We start from the raw sequence: 12,886 nt of genomic DNA, 5'->3' as shown, positions 1-12,886 counted from the left end.
ATAAATATGTTGGTTCGAGAACTTGATTATGGAATAGAATACTATCGTGAGTAAAAATAATAATTATAGTTGTGAATATGTAAGTATCATATAATTATTTTAAAAAAATAATTAAATACTAGATATGGAAATAAATTAATTTTTTTAATAATAAATCTCATTTTATTTTTGTTAAATAATTACATAATATTTATATATTCTATTATTATACGTAACATTTGTAGAATGAAATGCAAAAGATCCAAAACACCTATAAAATGCAATAAATTTGTGTTGAAATCGATCATCATCGACAATAAATAAAAATAATAATTTTTATCGTTAAGTTTTGAATAAGGAAAAGAAAAATGTCAATCCTTAATTATAAATTTTATCATCCATAATTATAAACGTTGATGTAATATATTTTAGCACATCATATAAAATTAATAAATTTATAAATTAATATATTTTGATATATTACGTTAAATTATAAAATTAATTTTATTAAAACTACTTATCATATAAAAATATATTTAGATATTAATTTATCTTGATATCTATTTCAATCGGTAACACTCCTTCTAAATATATAACATTCCTCCAAATAAATTTCAATTGAAAAAAAAAACCTAAATGATCCGTACACGCCACGTGGTATACTGATCTTAATCCCAAGGACGAGGCCATAACACGTGCTACTAAAAACAATACTTTAAGAAAAAAAAAACGTTGTCCAAATCAAGGCATGATTTGCTCCAATAAGAGAATGTCTATGTCGTGGCAAGATAAGAACCACAAAGAACATTGCTCTAAGCTTCCCTCAACCTTATCCTGGTTCAACTTTTTTATTGGAAGGACACGCGTCATCTCCTTGATGCCGACATCTTTGGACTGATACCACTTCCCGTCCTAGGTAAAGTTGGAGAAAGAGAGAAAGTAGAAACTCCCACTATTTGAAAATTTGCGCACTCTCTTTTCACCCAATCACTTCATTTTACCTTTTGTCTGTGGTCTTATCTGATGACTTTTCCCATACGACTTCAACTTTGTACAGCCGGATATCATACCGTATAATATTCAGCGTATTCTTCTCCTTTACTTTACAAAATTTTTAGTTATTTTGTGTATTTATTATCAATTTTATTTATGTGATAGGTTGAAATTTATTTTAATATAAAATAATTATTTTAACTAATCATATCAATAAAATGTATAATATATACGTAAAAGTGACATAACTCCTTACTTAATTATCTCACTTTTTATTTGAGTAAGCTTTTTAATAAGTTTCATATACTTTAAAAAAAAAATTAAATCCATTATTAAAAAAATAATATTTTTTCTGTTGTTATTAAATTTATTTACTTTTTTTAAATTGAATATGCAAAATTTGCATATTCTATAATTATAAATATTATTTTTCTTTTTATTTTAATTTTCTCGTATACTATTTACTTAATAATATAATTGTTGAATACAATGTATGAATTTGTTAATAAAAATATCATATGAATTTAAAGATTTTCAACATGTAGATGAAATTAAATATCATATTTTTTGTCTTAAATATTCATATTTTCGAATAAAATAAAATCCTTAAATTTGTAATGCCCTGATAATGATATCAAATTTGAGTAAATTATTGCTTTGAGAAATACTAGTCTTTGTAAATTTTATGGGCATGTTTGTGTATCCAAAGTTTATGATAATTTTGATCCTTTTAAGTTGTGTTTTATTTTTGTCTTCGTGAGAGTATAAGTATTTATTTAAATATGAGAAATAATAGATACAGTCGTGAGTATATAAGCCCACATAATCATTTTAAAAAAATAAATAAATATGATATTCATATTAAAAAATAATAATTTTTTAATAATCATTATTTTTTAAAAAGACTACATAATATTTATACACTTCATAATTATATATAATATTACTCTTTATATATATTTTAAACGAGACATGTGTTCTTGATGTTTTTGAGATTGGTGGGGCATAGTGAAAGAATAAATACTTTGTAAAAGTTTTTTATTTTTTTAATGTTTGCGAAAATGGTTGTAGTTTTTTTTTTTTTTTTTTTTTGAGTCTTTGTAAAATATGGTGGGGTCGCTAATGATCAGATGAAAATTCGTTTAAAGAGATTAAATAAAAAGTATTTTGGAGTGAGTAAATATTTGTGTCAAAAATTGAAGTAATATATATATATCAAAAATTTTATATATAATCACTTTTATATATTCTTTTGTATATTTAAATGATGTGATTAATTATATATTAAAAAAAATATTCAGTCAATCATATCAATAAAGTGTGCAGAGAATATGTAAAAGTAATTATACGTACCATTACCCATATATTATTAGACCATCATGCTCTTGACAAAAATACATATTTTTAATATGCAAACAATTGTACATATGCTAAAAACAACCTTCAACTTCCATATATGTGATGCAACTTCGGACAATTGCACATATTATATTTTTATTGAGCACGCGCGATATATTTTATGCAAGTCTTAACGTATAAGTTATTCATCCATAGATTTGATGGATATATCATTTTTTTAATTGAATAGAACAAAAACATTACAATTTTTTAATTGGATAGGTTATTAATTATTAATATTTTTAATTTATATTTTATTCGTGATTTTCAACTTTGGGAGATGGACTTTTTTTTTTTTTTTCCTTGGCGTCTGAAAAATGGAGTTGACATTTTCTACTATTTATAGAATTTGGAACGACTAATTCAAATATTAATTTCTAAAAAGAGTAATGCGTGTTCAAACTCTTCAAAAGTTTCACACCACTTTGCGTGTGGTCTAAAAAGATTATTCTCAAGGTAGATACTATATAAAGAAATATTATTTTTTTTAATCTTAATTTTTTCATTTTTAATCATACTAACATACATGTTGTGATTTAGGTTCTGTTTGGATAATTGGGTATTTTTACTATTCATTATTTTATCATTATTTTTATTTACTTTTCTGTATTTTTTACAATTATTTACTATTATTCAATATTTTATTATTACTATTTTAATATTATTTGCAGAATACCTAAAATTACTTTATTATCTAAAAAATGACATAAACAACAAATATTGCATTCATAAATCTCACAAACGTAAATTGATATAATATGTCTAATATAATTTAGAGTAAAATAGTATTTTTAATTATATTTATTATATTTATTGTGTCAATTTATAAATTTATTTTTATAAGATTTGATTTTTTTATTAAAAATAAAAATAAAAAACCTATGACATGAGACTAATCTATGCATTGGCATGGCATGACAAAAATAAATATTCCAACTGAACAAACCCTATCCGGATTGGGTTGCCATTAGAAGTGTGGGCAACAAAGGACAAAAGTCCGCCGATGTATGCTTTTTGCTTACTTGTGCGAGTATGGATGATAACCTCCATACGAGGTATGGATTGGAAGTCAATCTAACAACCAATCCAACTCTTGGATCGGCACAGAAACGACAAAAAACATTGCCGATAAAAAGGGGTAGCCTTCCATGTTTAAACATTTCAAACACTTGGGCATTTCTTTCGAAACTCCTTTCTTTTCCTTGGCTTTCCTATCCTTGTAAGCCGAGAAAATCATAGGAAACGACAGTTCCAAGTTTAGGAATTTATCCTGTTTCTTGTCTTGATTTGTATAGATAAAAGTAAGATCAATGGAGGGCAAACACAATGGTTCTGGCCTTCCTCCTGGCTTCAGGTTCCACCCAACTGACGAGGAACTGATTATGTTTTACCTTCGTAACCAAGCAAAATCAAGGCCATGCCCTGTATCAATCATCCCAGAGGTGGATATTTACAAGTTTGATCCATGGCAATTGCCCGGTTAGTACTTTAGATGCTTGTATAAATGCTTGACTGAATCTCTGCTTCTTTCCCTTTTTAAACTGATTGGTTAACTTCGTGCAATGCAGAGAAAACAGAGTTCGGAGAAAATGAATGGTACTTCTTTAGCCCGCGCGATCGGAAGTACCCAAATGGGGTGCGGCCAAATCGAGCAACCGTGTCTGGGTACTGGAAAGCCACCGGCACGGACAAGGCTATCTACAGTGGGTCTCAGTACGTTGGGGTGAAGAAAGCTCTGGTGTTTTACAAGGGTAGGCCGCCAAAGGGTGTGAAGACAGACTGGATTATGCATGAATATCGCCTGAACGATTCCCGTAAACAACCCACCAAGCATATGGGATCCATGAGAGTAAGCAAATTAGCCTTTTTGCTGCTGTTACAGTTTCCAACTTTTTAAGACGTTTGGTCGTGTCGTTGGGTTAATTTAACCCTCTTCTGTGTTTGTTTATTTCAGTTGGATGATTGGGTCCTATGCAGGATCTACAAGAAGAGACATGTGACGAAAGCTTTGGAGCAGACAGTGGAGGACACCCATGTTGCTCAAACTGATGTCACATTAATGGGCAACGATGCTAGTGAGCAAAATATGTCAAGGTTTCCGAGGACCTGTTCCATTACTCACCTATTGGATATGGAATACTTGGACTCAATTTCCCATCTTTTGTGTGACAATTCATACAACATGACCTTTGATTTCCAAAACACCATTGGCAATGCCGGAACTGACAATAACGATGAGAAACCCCGGCTTGGTGAAACACCATACCAATATATGGATTCAGGGAACATGTTTGGCCAGCCAATGGTTGTGAATCCGATGTATGATTTTCGTGGCTTTGGCAGCTAAGGACAAAAAAAAAAAAAAAAAAGGTCCGGTTACCAATTACCATTTCATACAATAACGGGTATCAAATACTCAAAAACTGTCTTTACATTATCTTTTCATATAACACTACCAAATGGAATTCAGTGTTTCCCAATTTGGATAAGATATATATAATATCAACTTCATCGGTAAATAGGATGAACCTTGCAAGATATTTTAATCATTTTCTTACTAGACTTACCAATCCCAAATTATTATTACAAGTCAATATAAATTGATAGTGATTGTTTGGCAAGCCATAGTTTTGGTTGATTTAGAACTAATATTAACATGAAAACTAATTCACAATTGAGATAATTTTTAATTTTTCTACTTGGATCGGAAAACGTTTCGTATTATCTTATATCTGAATCTAAACTAATCATTAATTACACGGTTAAATGACAAACAAAACATTAAATTGTCGTGTGGGATTCACACTCTTCAAAAATTATATACGGCATACCCTAATATGTCTGAATCAAAATAGGGTTAGTTCTTTAAATTATTCAAATCGCGTTTTAAATTTTCGTGAAAATGTGCATATGCTAATTTGGGAACATTGAAGAAGACAAAATATCTCATTGAAACCATCGAATCAGCCAAAAGTTTCTTTGTGCGTATGGTCAATATTGTCCTATTCATTCTTGTTAATTCAGACATGGATTGGCACCGAATACTTTTGACAAGTTGATGCATATCTCTTCAATCCACTTACTCAATTATTATTATATTTTTTATAGAAAATATTTTGATCATAAAAAAATTATATAAAATTAATTTTATAAATTGACGTAATTTAATATGATTTATTAATTATAAAATTATTTTTATTATAAAATAGATTAAATGAAATCGTATCAATTTTTATAAAATTATTTTTATAAATTTCTATTGTGGACATAGTAATTCTCGTTTTTTACGTTGGGCAGTAGATGTTATCGAAAAAGAGGAATGCAAAACCTTTACAAGGATGGTCAAAAAAACGGTGTGGAAAGCAACTTGGTCAGTCATGGATGATGTGTTTTCCAGTTGGGCGCACGCACGCATGCATGCATGGGGCCGAAACGTCGTTCGGGGCCAAAACCTCATTTCAGACCCTAATAAAATACATTAAATTCATGATACTTATCAATGCTATTGCATCAGCAAGGTGGAATCCAGTATGAATAAGTTTGGGGGCTAATCATTATATATATTGAATGAAGGTTTTTTAATTGTATTCCTACACATCATGCCCATCCAAAACCTACCACGGATTGACAATTCTCACCTAAAATGTCATTCCCATTACCATTTATATCTGTCTTGATATGGACAGCCAGACATGTCCACACGAAATAGGCTGCCTCCAACCACTCAGTTGGAAGCATTCCCACTGGCTCTTAACCATTTTCCAGTTAGTTAAATTAACAGTAGAACAATACCATCTTTCTTTAATATGTTTAATCTTAGACGTTAGATCAATCATTTAGTCAAATTCTTTAGTGAACTTGATCATATCTTAAATGAGATTTACAATATGAAAATTACTAGATACATAAATAGATTTTACAAACTGACATGACACGTGTAATGTTAGTTAAGTTTTTTTTTTTTTAAATAAAAAATGTTTTCTTCTCTCGTCCCTTAGTGCCGTCCTCGTGCATTCCCGTCACTGTTCGTCAGCAACTTGATGTATTGTTTCCTTCTTTTGTTTGACGTTTTTCGTTTGCCATTTAAGAAAAGGTTATGGGAACTAGCCTTTTCTTGATATATTTCACCCTTTTCTTGTTTTCCTTCAGGTCCAATTTAGTGAATTGGTCGTATATATTGGACCTTTTGTTCCCTATATTCCATGTGCAATTTCAGGGTTGTTCACTTGTTTGTTCTGGATATTTCAATAATTACATTTAGGGATGTTTGGATAATGAATTGAGACTAGATGAGTTAAGGTAAAGTTGAAAGTTGAATAAATTGAACTTTCAATACTGTTAGAATATTATTTTTTAATATTATTATTATTTTGAGATTTGAAAAAATTGAATTGTTTATTATATTTTATATAGGAATTTGGAAAAGTTGACATAATTGGAGCATTTTCAATGGATTAGTCAAAGTTAAAGGACACTTTTATTGAATGTGAAATGAATTTGACATTTAACTATTCCATTTGCACAAGTCCTCGTATTAGATTATCTATTTATTTTTTATATAATAAAATAATATTAATTTAATATATTTATTTTTATTATATATTTACCATTCTACTGATTATATGTTAATTAGTAATCATATTCTAATCAAATTATTAGTTAAAAAATCATATTTTTAATGGTCATTTAATATTAATAACCACAATTATCTAATTAAACTCATATACGATTCAATATAAATGTCAAAGAATAAATTAATATAATACTAATAACCCTTGTTGACATAGATTGCTACAGAAAAGTCAAAGAAATCGGACAGTTTTTTGAGAAAAAGTTGAGGGAAGAGAGAGATTGTTACCAAAAAAATAATAAATTAAATATTTGATCATTGAATAGTTTACACTAAATTTAACTTTATTTTTACAATAAATGCAGCTAAAAGCCAAAGTTTTTGACTTTGCATAATCCATTGCAACTAACTTTTGGTTCGTAATAGTTAAATGATAATTTTTTTTTTTCCATATGCATATTCCATTAAGAGTGCTCATAGATGAAATGAATTTGGATGACTTTTATATCCAAACTGGACCAGTGAGTTGGGTTAATGATAGAGAGACATTTTCTTATCCTCACCTATCCTTGATCCTACAAAGATTGATGCCAAATTACAGCTATTTCATTAGTAATTTACAGGCCAGACCACTTACCTACATGATTTAACCACCTTCTCTATATATACCATACTCAACATGAGAATCAACCTTCGAACACAAGTTTTATAATTAACCTTCATATTTTCATAAAAATGAAAAGAGTTTGGCATAGGTATTTGATGTTATATAAATAAAAGAATGCTTTATGTATAAAAAGATTTTATAAAAGTAAACTTATAACATGACGTATTAAATAACTTTTTATTATAAATAAGAATTAACATATCGCATCAAATTATATTATTGGATAAATTTATTTTTATAAAATCTCTACATAAATATAATATAATATAGATATTTAGACTTTAAAAAAAAAAGAAAAAAAAAAGGGGGATATTTAAATGGATATACTGCGTTCGTTTATGGGTCAGGTCGGGCTCAGGATGAAAAGGCTCCATCCTTCGTTTTAGACCCAACCCACATAATGAATTCCAACCATTATTGGCCCTAAACTGAAAAGTCCAAAAACTCACCCTAGAACAAGATAACTTCCACGTGGCACGAAGCTATGGTCCATGTTGGATTAACGGGCAGCAAGGTCAGCCACAACACCTTGCCCAAATGTCCACAACAATAGACTCTGTAGTCCACTGCCTCCTCACAACCACACTGCCCATATCAGTTTGAATTGCCTTCACATTTATCCGATCCAGAAAAACCATGTCTACCTTCACTAACACCACCAATCCTCCCCATGCTCAATTATCCAAACCCCATAACCATAATCACAGCAAAAGGAGCTCAGTCTCAGCAGTCCGAGCTGCCTCGTTTCCTAGTGAAGAAAATGCCACTCAAAGACGACAGATCGTCACCACATTATTTGCCACTTCCATGGCAGTACTCGGCCTGCAGCATGGTACCCCACCGGTACTGGCACAGAATTGGGGCACGCGATCATTCATAAAAGAACGCTTCTTTGAGCCTGGACTGTCGCCGGAGGACGCAGTGGCGCGGATTAGGCAGACTGCAGAGGGTTTGCATAGCATTAGGTACATGTTGGAGACGATGGCATGGAGGTACATAATATTCTACATTCGCCTAAAGCAGGCCTACCTTTCTCAGGACCTCAAAAATGCAATGAATACGTTGCCCGAAGGTCGGAGACAGGATTATGTCAAAGCTGCGAATGAGTTGGTGGATAACATGATGGAGGTAATTAATTTATTTGTCACATTTAGATTGGTTGAGCAGAAAATATATGACTGCTTGTTTACGTTAAGAGGAGTGCTGCACATACGTGGAATTTAAATGTAGGATATTGTTATAAGTATTGAGTGACAGTCCTATTTTATCATATTTTCTATTTAAATTTAGATTTCTAATTTAAAATTTTAAAATTTTATGGTTATGCAAAACAAAATTATAAATATAAATAACATTTTAATTACGTTAAATTGGTAAAACCCGAACTTAATTTAGTTTACATAGAACAAGAGAGATTTTTTTGACATACATGATATATGATCATTATGTCTTAATTTGTTAATGTTGTATGTGATATTCACAATATCTTGATCTCCACATGCACTGCTGTTTTTTTCCTTTTTGCAGCTTGACTACTATGTTCGAACTCCAAAGGTATATGAATCGTACCTATACTATGAGAAGACATTAAAATCAATAGATGCTCTTGTGTCATTGTTATAAGCGTAGTAGTACAAAAGGATTTGCATCATATTTGGATCAGCTGTACTGCGAGAATTTGTCTGGATCGATCGATATTGCTTTAGTACACCAGGCCGGAGCATGCATGGGCGCCAATCTTGCCACAGATTTCGAATCAATACGAGGCCATGAAATTAAAATCTTGATCAACTTGTTAGAGAAGTTGTGCTGATCAGCTCTAACTAGCAGCGTTTGTTGATTTGTTTTTTCAAATGTACAATATTGCATGTTAATGAAGGAATATATTAGACAGATGAAAATCATGTTATCTTGAATGGAATTGTTGTAATTTATATATATATATATATATATATAAAAGATATTATGTGTATATATAAGAATTTTGTTACGTATAAGTGAATTTACGTACCAATGCTGATGTCTTCATATTTAAAATTCAACGTGGCGCTATTTTTAATAAAATAATCTACTTTCTAACCAATGACATTAAATGAGTGTACGTATTAGTACGCATAATTACTTACAACTAGATTTTTCTTATATATAAATCTCTCGAACACATTGCCAATTAATAAGAGTGCGTGCCTAACGTGGTGCATACCGGAATGAACTACATTATTATATATGCACAAGGATCTTTACAATATTATATATTGTAGAATCTACATATATGTTATGTCTATATCTCTTCGAATTATAGAAATATTATAAATATTCATAATCCCAATATTATTATACAATAGACACACACCTTTTACGTACATAGTTTGGGATCTAGCACAGCATAAGTCCGAGTAAATACACATACGTACATGCATGGATTTCTGATTGTATAATTCTGATCATCATTAGCTAGCTAGCTAGCGTCGAGATATTGCCACAGCTGAGGTAATGATTAGCAGCATAAATACAATTATTCCACCAAAAGAGCCAATCAAAGACCAAGAAGTGCGCTCACAGAAGGAGTTGAATTGCTGGCAATACGCAAACCAATTGGCACTTGCATTCCCGTTGTGTGCCAAGTATACAATTGCTGCCGCTACAGAGGCTCCAGCAGTGAGAAGAGCCATCATTACCTTCTCAAAGTTAATAAAATTAATAATAATAAAAAATTAGCAAAGTCTTTAAGTTATTCTTTGATTATGTGCATATAATATATGTGTGTAGACATGCATTGAAATCATACATATATTCTTATGATCAGAGGAAAAGAAAAAGACCCCTTAAGGATTAATGGGCCATAGTTGGAGATATATATTTTTTAAATTTACCCTTTTTTAATTCATTTTTTCAGTACTAATTAATTGGAAACGTGCTTAGAATCTTTAGGTTAAGTACTGTACCGTGTCAAAGATGACCAAGATGATCCTACTATTTATTGCTGCACTTGATCTGATGATGTGGAAGATAGACATGGGAAGTGAAAGTCCAAGATAAGCACAGACAATCGAATTCGTGATCACAAAGAACCTGTTTCATTTCATATATATATATATAAACACTCAAAAATATGTTAGCTTAAATATTTTATCAGCATGACTGCTAGTTTATTTTTATAGCTAGCTAGGTCGAGTGCTACTGTATATAGATGAAGTACTAATTCTCTATAATAAATAAGAAATAATATTCATGCATGCATGCATATGTAGCTAGATTAACCACAACTTACGTGAACATGGGAATATCGTTGTATTGAGCATTAAATTGGATAAACTGTATAAAAGATGGTAGTGTTTGTTCCGCTGTTCCCATTGCCACCGCACTTCCTAAACTTCCAACAGCTGCAATAATTCGAAGAACCAAGTCCATTACAGATAGCCCTCTATTTATATGTAGTACCCTTTCATGTGTTGATGAGGTAGAGTGCTGCTTGGAATTAGCTTCGCCAGCCTCGATCTCATGTTCTGCCTTCATTTTCTAGGACTATAGAAGCACTCTTAATTTCCTGTTCTCTCAAAACCCTAGGGCTTTGGATGATTCTATCTGCTGAAACTGTTCCAGTAGTACAGATCAGGTAAGGGAAAAGATCACTTGGATTTATAAAAACCCTAAGTGCAGCAAAGCAGATTTGGATTTTCTGAAACAAACAACCAGTTGGAAACAAATCATAGTGGATAGGTTAGCAAAGTTCGAGTGGGCTGGATTTTGCTTCTATGAGCAGGCCAGCCTAATGCCATTTGGTAAGTACAGGGTGCACGCGCGACATGACGATATTTAAGTTGGAACTTTGTATTATTATTTTATAATAATCCTACCTGCTCTGCTTCTTGCTCAAACTTCCATGCCCTTATCTTTGTGGATAGTTTAAACAAACATGGGTCTTGTTCCTACTCCATTAACAAATAAATCATGACATGAATATATATTAAGAGCGGATCTTCATCACATGATAATCTTGGTACTCTTAAGATGCCCTTGTGAGCTTCATAATTAATGCTCATATTTTGCATGCAATCAAGGTCGAGGAGTGACATGTTCAAGCTCTAATGAGCTAATAAATATTGGCTATTAAAGATATAATAATATAAATAATTAAATTCGGGTTTTGTTTAGATACTGACCAAACTCGGGTTTTGTTTAGATACAAAACTCATTTTAATTAATCGTATCTAATCATTATAATTTTCACAAACATCTAAATAAAATATAATAAAGAATTCAAATTTTTTAAAAAATAATAATATTAAAAATTAATATTCTAACGATATTTAATTCAACTTTCAACTTTCATACATTTCATCTCAACTCACTATTCAAACTACTCATATCTATAATATTAAGCTTAAGTTCAATAAGGGGTGGTCTCATATCTATAACTTTTCTCTACTTCTTGCCTTCCCTAGGTTGAAAGTGGATTAATCCTAGATCCTTTGTTGTGCAATTAAATTACGTATGATGGATGATTTTAAAGTTGGAATCACCGATGTAGCCTTAATCTCGATCATCCATTACCATGTAAAGTGATTAATGACAGTGTACATGAGTACTATCATAGATCTAACATATGAATGTGATATATGGAAGCACATAAAGAAAACTTATTGAATACCTCCTTTAGTTGGAGAGTGAGTACGCTTTCATCGCAAGACTGTCCAAATATAAAGATCATTAATGTGACATCGCATTCATCATGTATACATGACATTAATCAATGTCTCAAAAAAGAAGTAATCAATAAAAAAAGAGTTCGCAAGTTGTTGAATGTTGCACGTCATGTCTAACTTTTAGAAATATAAAATAGATACTTATAAGGGCAGATTTGGAACATGGGATGAAATATAAAATTCTCATATAATCTTATTTTATCTCACTTCATTTTATTCTCAAACATAATTTCAATACAATATTTTCAAACTAATCATTACAGTCTTTTCAAACTTTTAAATAATAAAAAAAAATTCAACTTTTTCAAATCCTTAAACAAAAATAATATTATAAAAATATATTCTTACAATTAATATTTTAATTTTATAATATTTTTTATTCAACTTTTTCTCTCTTTTTCAAAAATCTAAAAAATACTCAATTCAAATTATCTCACTACTATTCACAAACTATCTTACTATTATTCTCAAAATTCTTATCTCATATCACCCCAAACCTTCCCTAAATATATCTTCTCTCTAATTTAAATTTTTGAGATAAAGGAAGATCATACAATTCTATCAAATTCATTA

General features: G+C 30.5%; 3 protein-coding genes across 4 annotated transcripts; 2 read left to right on the top strand and 1 right to left on the bottom strand.

The window, feature by feature from the left end:
- Nucleotides 1–3,519: 3,519 nt before the first annotated feature.
- Nucleotides 3,520–4,889, top strand: LOC122312458 (NAC domain-containing protein 2-like). Of its 2 annotated transcripts, none has more exons than XM_043127067.1 (3): nt 3,520–3,849; nt 3,939–4,219; nt 4,325–4,889. In XM_043127067.1, exons 1-3 carry the CDS (start codon nt 3,681–3,683, stop codon nt 4,715–4,717), a joined length of 843 nt encoding a protein of 280 aa, XP_042983001.1. In that variant the 5' UTR covers nt 3,520–3,680; the 3' UTR covers nt 4,718–4,889. The 2 variants fall into 2 exon arrangements, with proteins under 2 accessions (XP_042983001.1, XP_042983002.1); XM_043127068.1 differs by having other exon boundaries at nt 4,348–4,527.
- Nucleotides 4,890–8,168: 3,279 nt separating this feature from the next.
- On the top strand, nt 8,169–9,523 carry LOC122313721 (photosynthetic NDH subunit of lumenal location 2, chloroplastic). The gene is made up of 2 exons (XM_043128909.1): nt 8,169–8,735; nt 9,135–9,523. Exons 1-2 carry the CDS (start codon nt 8,244–8,246, stop codon nt 9,228–9,230), a joined length of 588 nt encoding a protein of 195 aa, XP_042984843.1. The 5' UTR covers nt 8,169–8,243; the 3' UTR covers nt 9,231–9,523.
- Nucleotides 9,524–9,976: 453 nt separating this feature from the next.
- On the bottom strand, nt 9,977–11,266 carry LOC122312485 (casparian strip membrane protein 1-like). Its single transcript, XM_043127105.1, has 3 exons — nt 10,879–11,266; nt 10,553–10,679; nt 9,977–10,285 (listed from the first exon to the last, which is right to left on the bottom strand). Exons 1-3 carry the CDS (start codon nt 11,121–11,123, stop codon nt 10,070–10,072), a joined length of 588 nt encoding a protein of 195 aa, XP_042983039.1. The 5' UTR covers nt 11,124–11,266; the 3' UTR covers nt 9,977–10,069.
- Nucleotides 11,267–12,886: the final 1,620 nt, after the last annotated feature.

The sequence above is a fragment of the Carya illinoinensis genome, chromosome 6 (assembly GCF_018687715.1).
Source record: "Carya illinoinensis cultivar Pawnee chromosome 6, C.illinoinensisPawnee_v1, whole genome shotgun sequence".
Lineage (NCBI taxonomy): Eukaryota > Viridiplantae > Streptophyta > Magnoliopsida > Fagales > Juglandaceae > Carya > Carya illinoinensis.
The sequence above is the reverse complement of the archived record's forward strand: the minus strand, read 5'-3'. Positions and strand labels throughout refer to the sequence as shown.

Coding starts and splice junctions, on each gene's coding strand:
- LOC122312458 (XM_043127067.1), top strand. CDS start 3,681: ATGGAGGGCAAACACAATGGTTCTGGCCTTCCTCCTGGCTTCAGGTTC. Junction 3,850..3,938: donor TGATCCATGGCAATTGCCCG/GTTAGTACTTTA, acceptor CGTGCAATGCAG/AGAAAACAGAGTTCGGAGAA. Junction 4,220..4,324: donor AGCATATGGGATCCATGAGA/GTAAGCAAATTA, acceptor TGTTTATTTCAG/TTGGATGATTGGGTCCTATG.
- LOC122312485 (XM_043127105.1), bottom strand. CDS start 11,123: ATGAAGGCAGAACATGAGATCGAGGCTGGCGAAGCTAATTCCAAGCAG. Junction 10,680..10,878: donor AACGATATTCCCATGTTCAC/GTAAGTTGTGGT, acceptor GAAATGAAACAG/GTTCTTTGTGATCACGAATT. Junction 10,286..10,552: donor TCTTGGTCATCTTTGACACG/GTACAGTACTTA, acceptor AACTTTGAGAAG/GTAATGATGGCTCTTCTCAC.
- LOC122313721 (XM_043128909.1), top strand. CDS start 8,244: ATGTCTACCTTCACTAACACCACCAATCCTCCCCATGCTCAATTATCC. Junction 8,736..9,134: donor TGGTGGATAACATGATGGAG/GTAATTAATTTA, acceptor TCCTTTTTGCAG/CTTGACTACTATGTTCGAAC.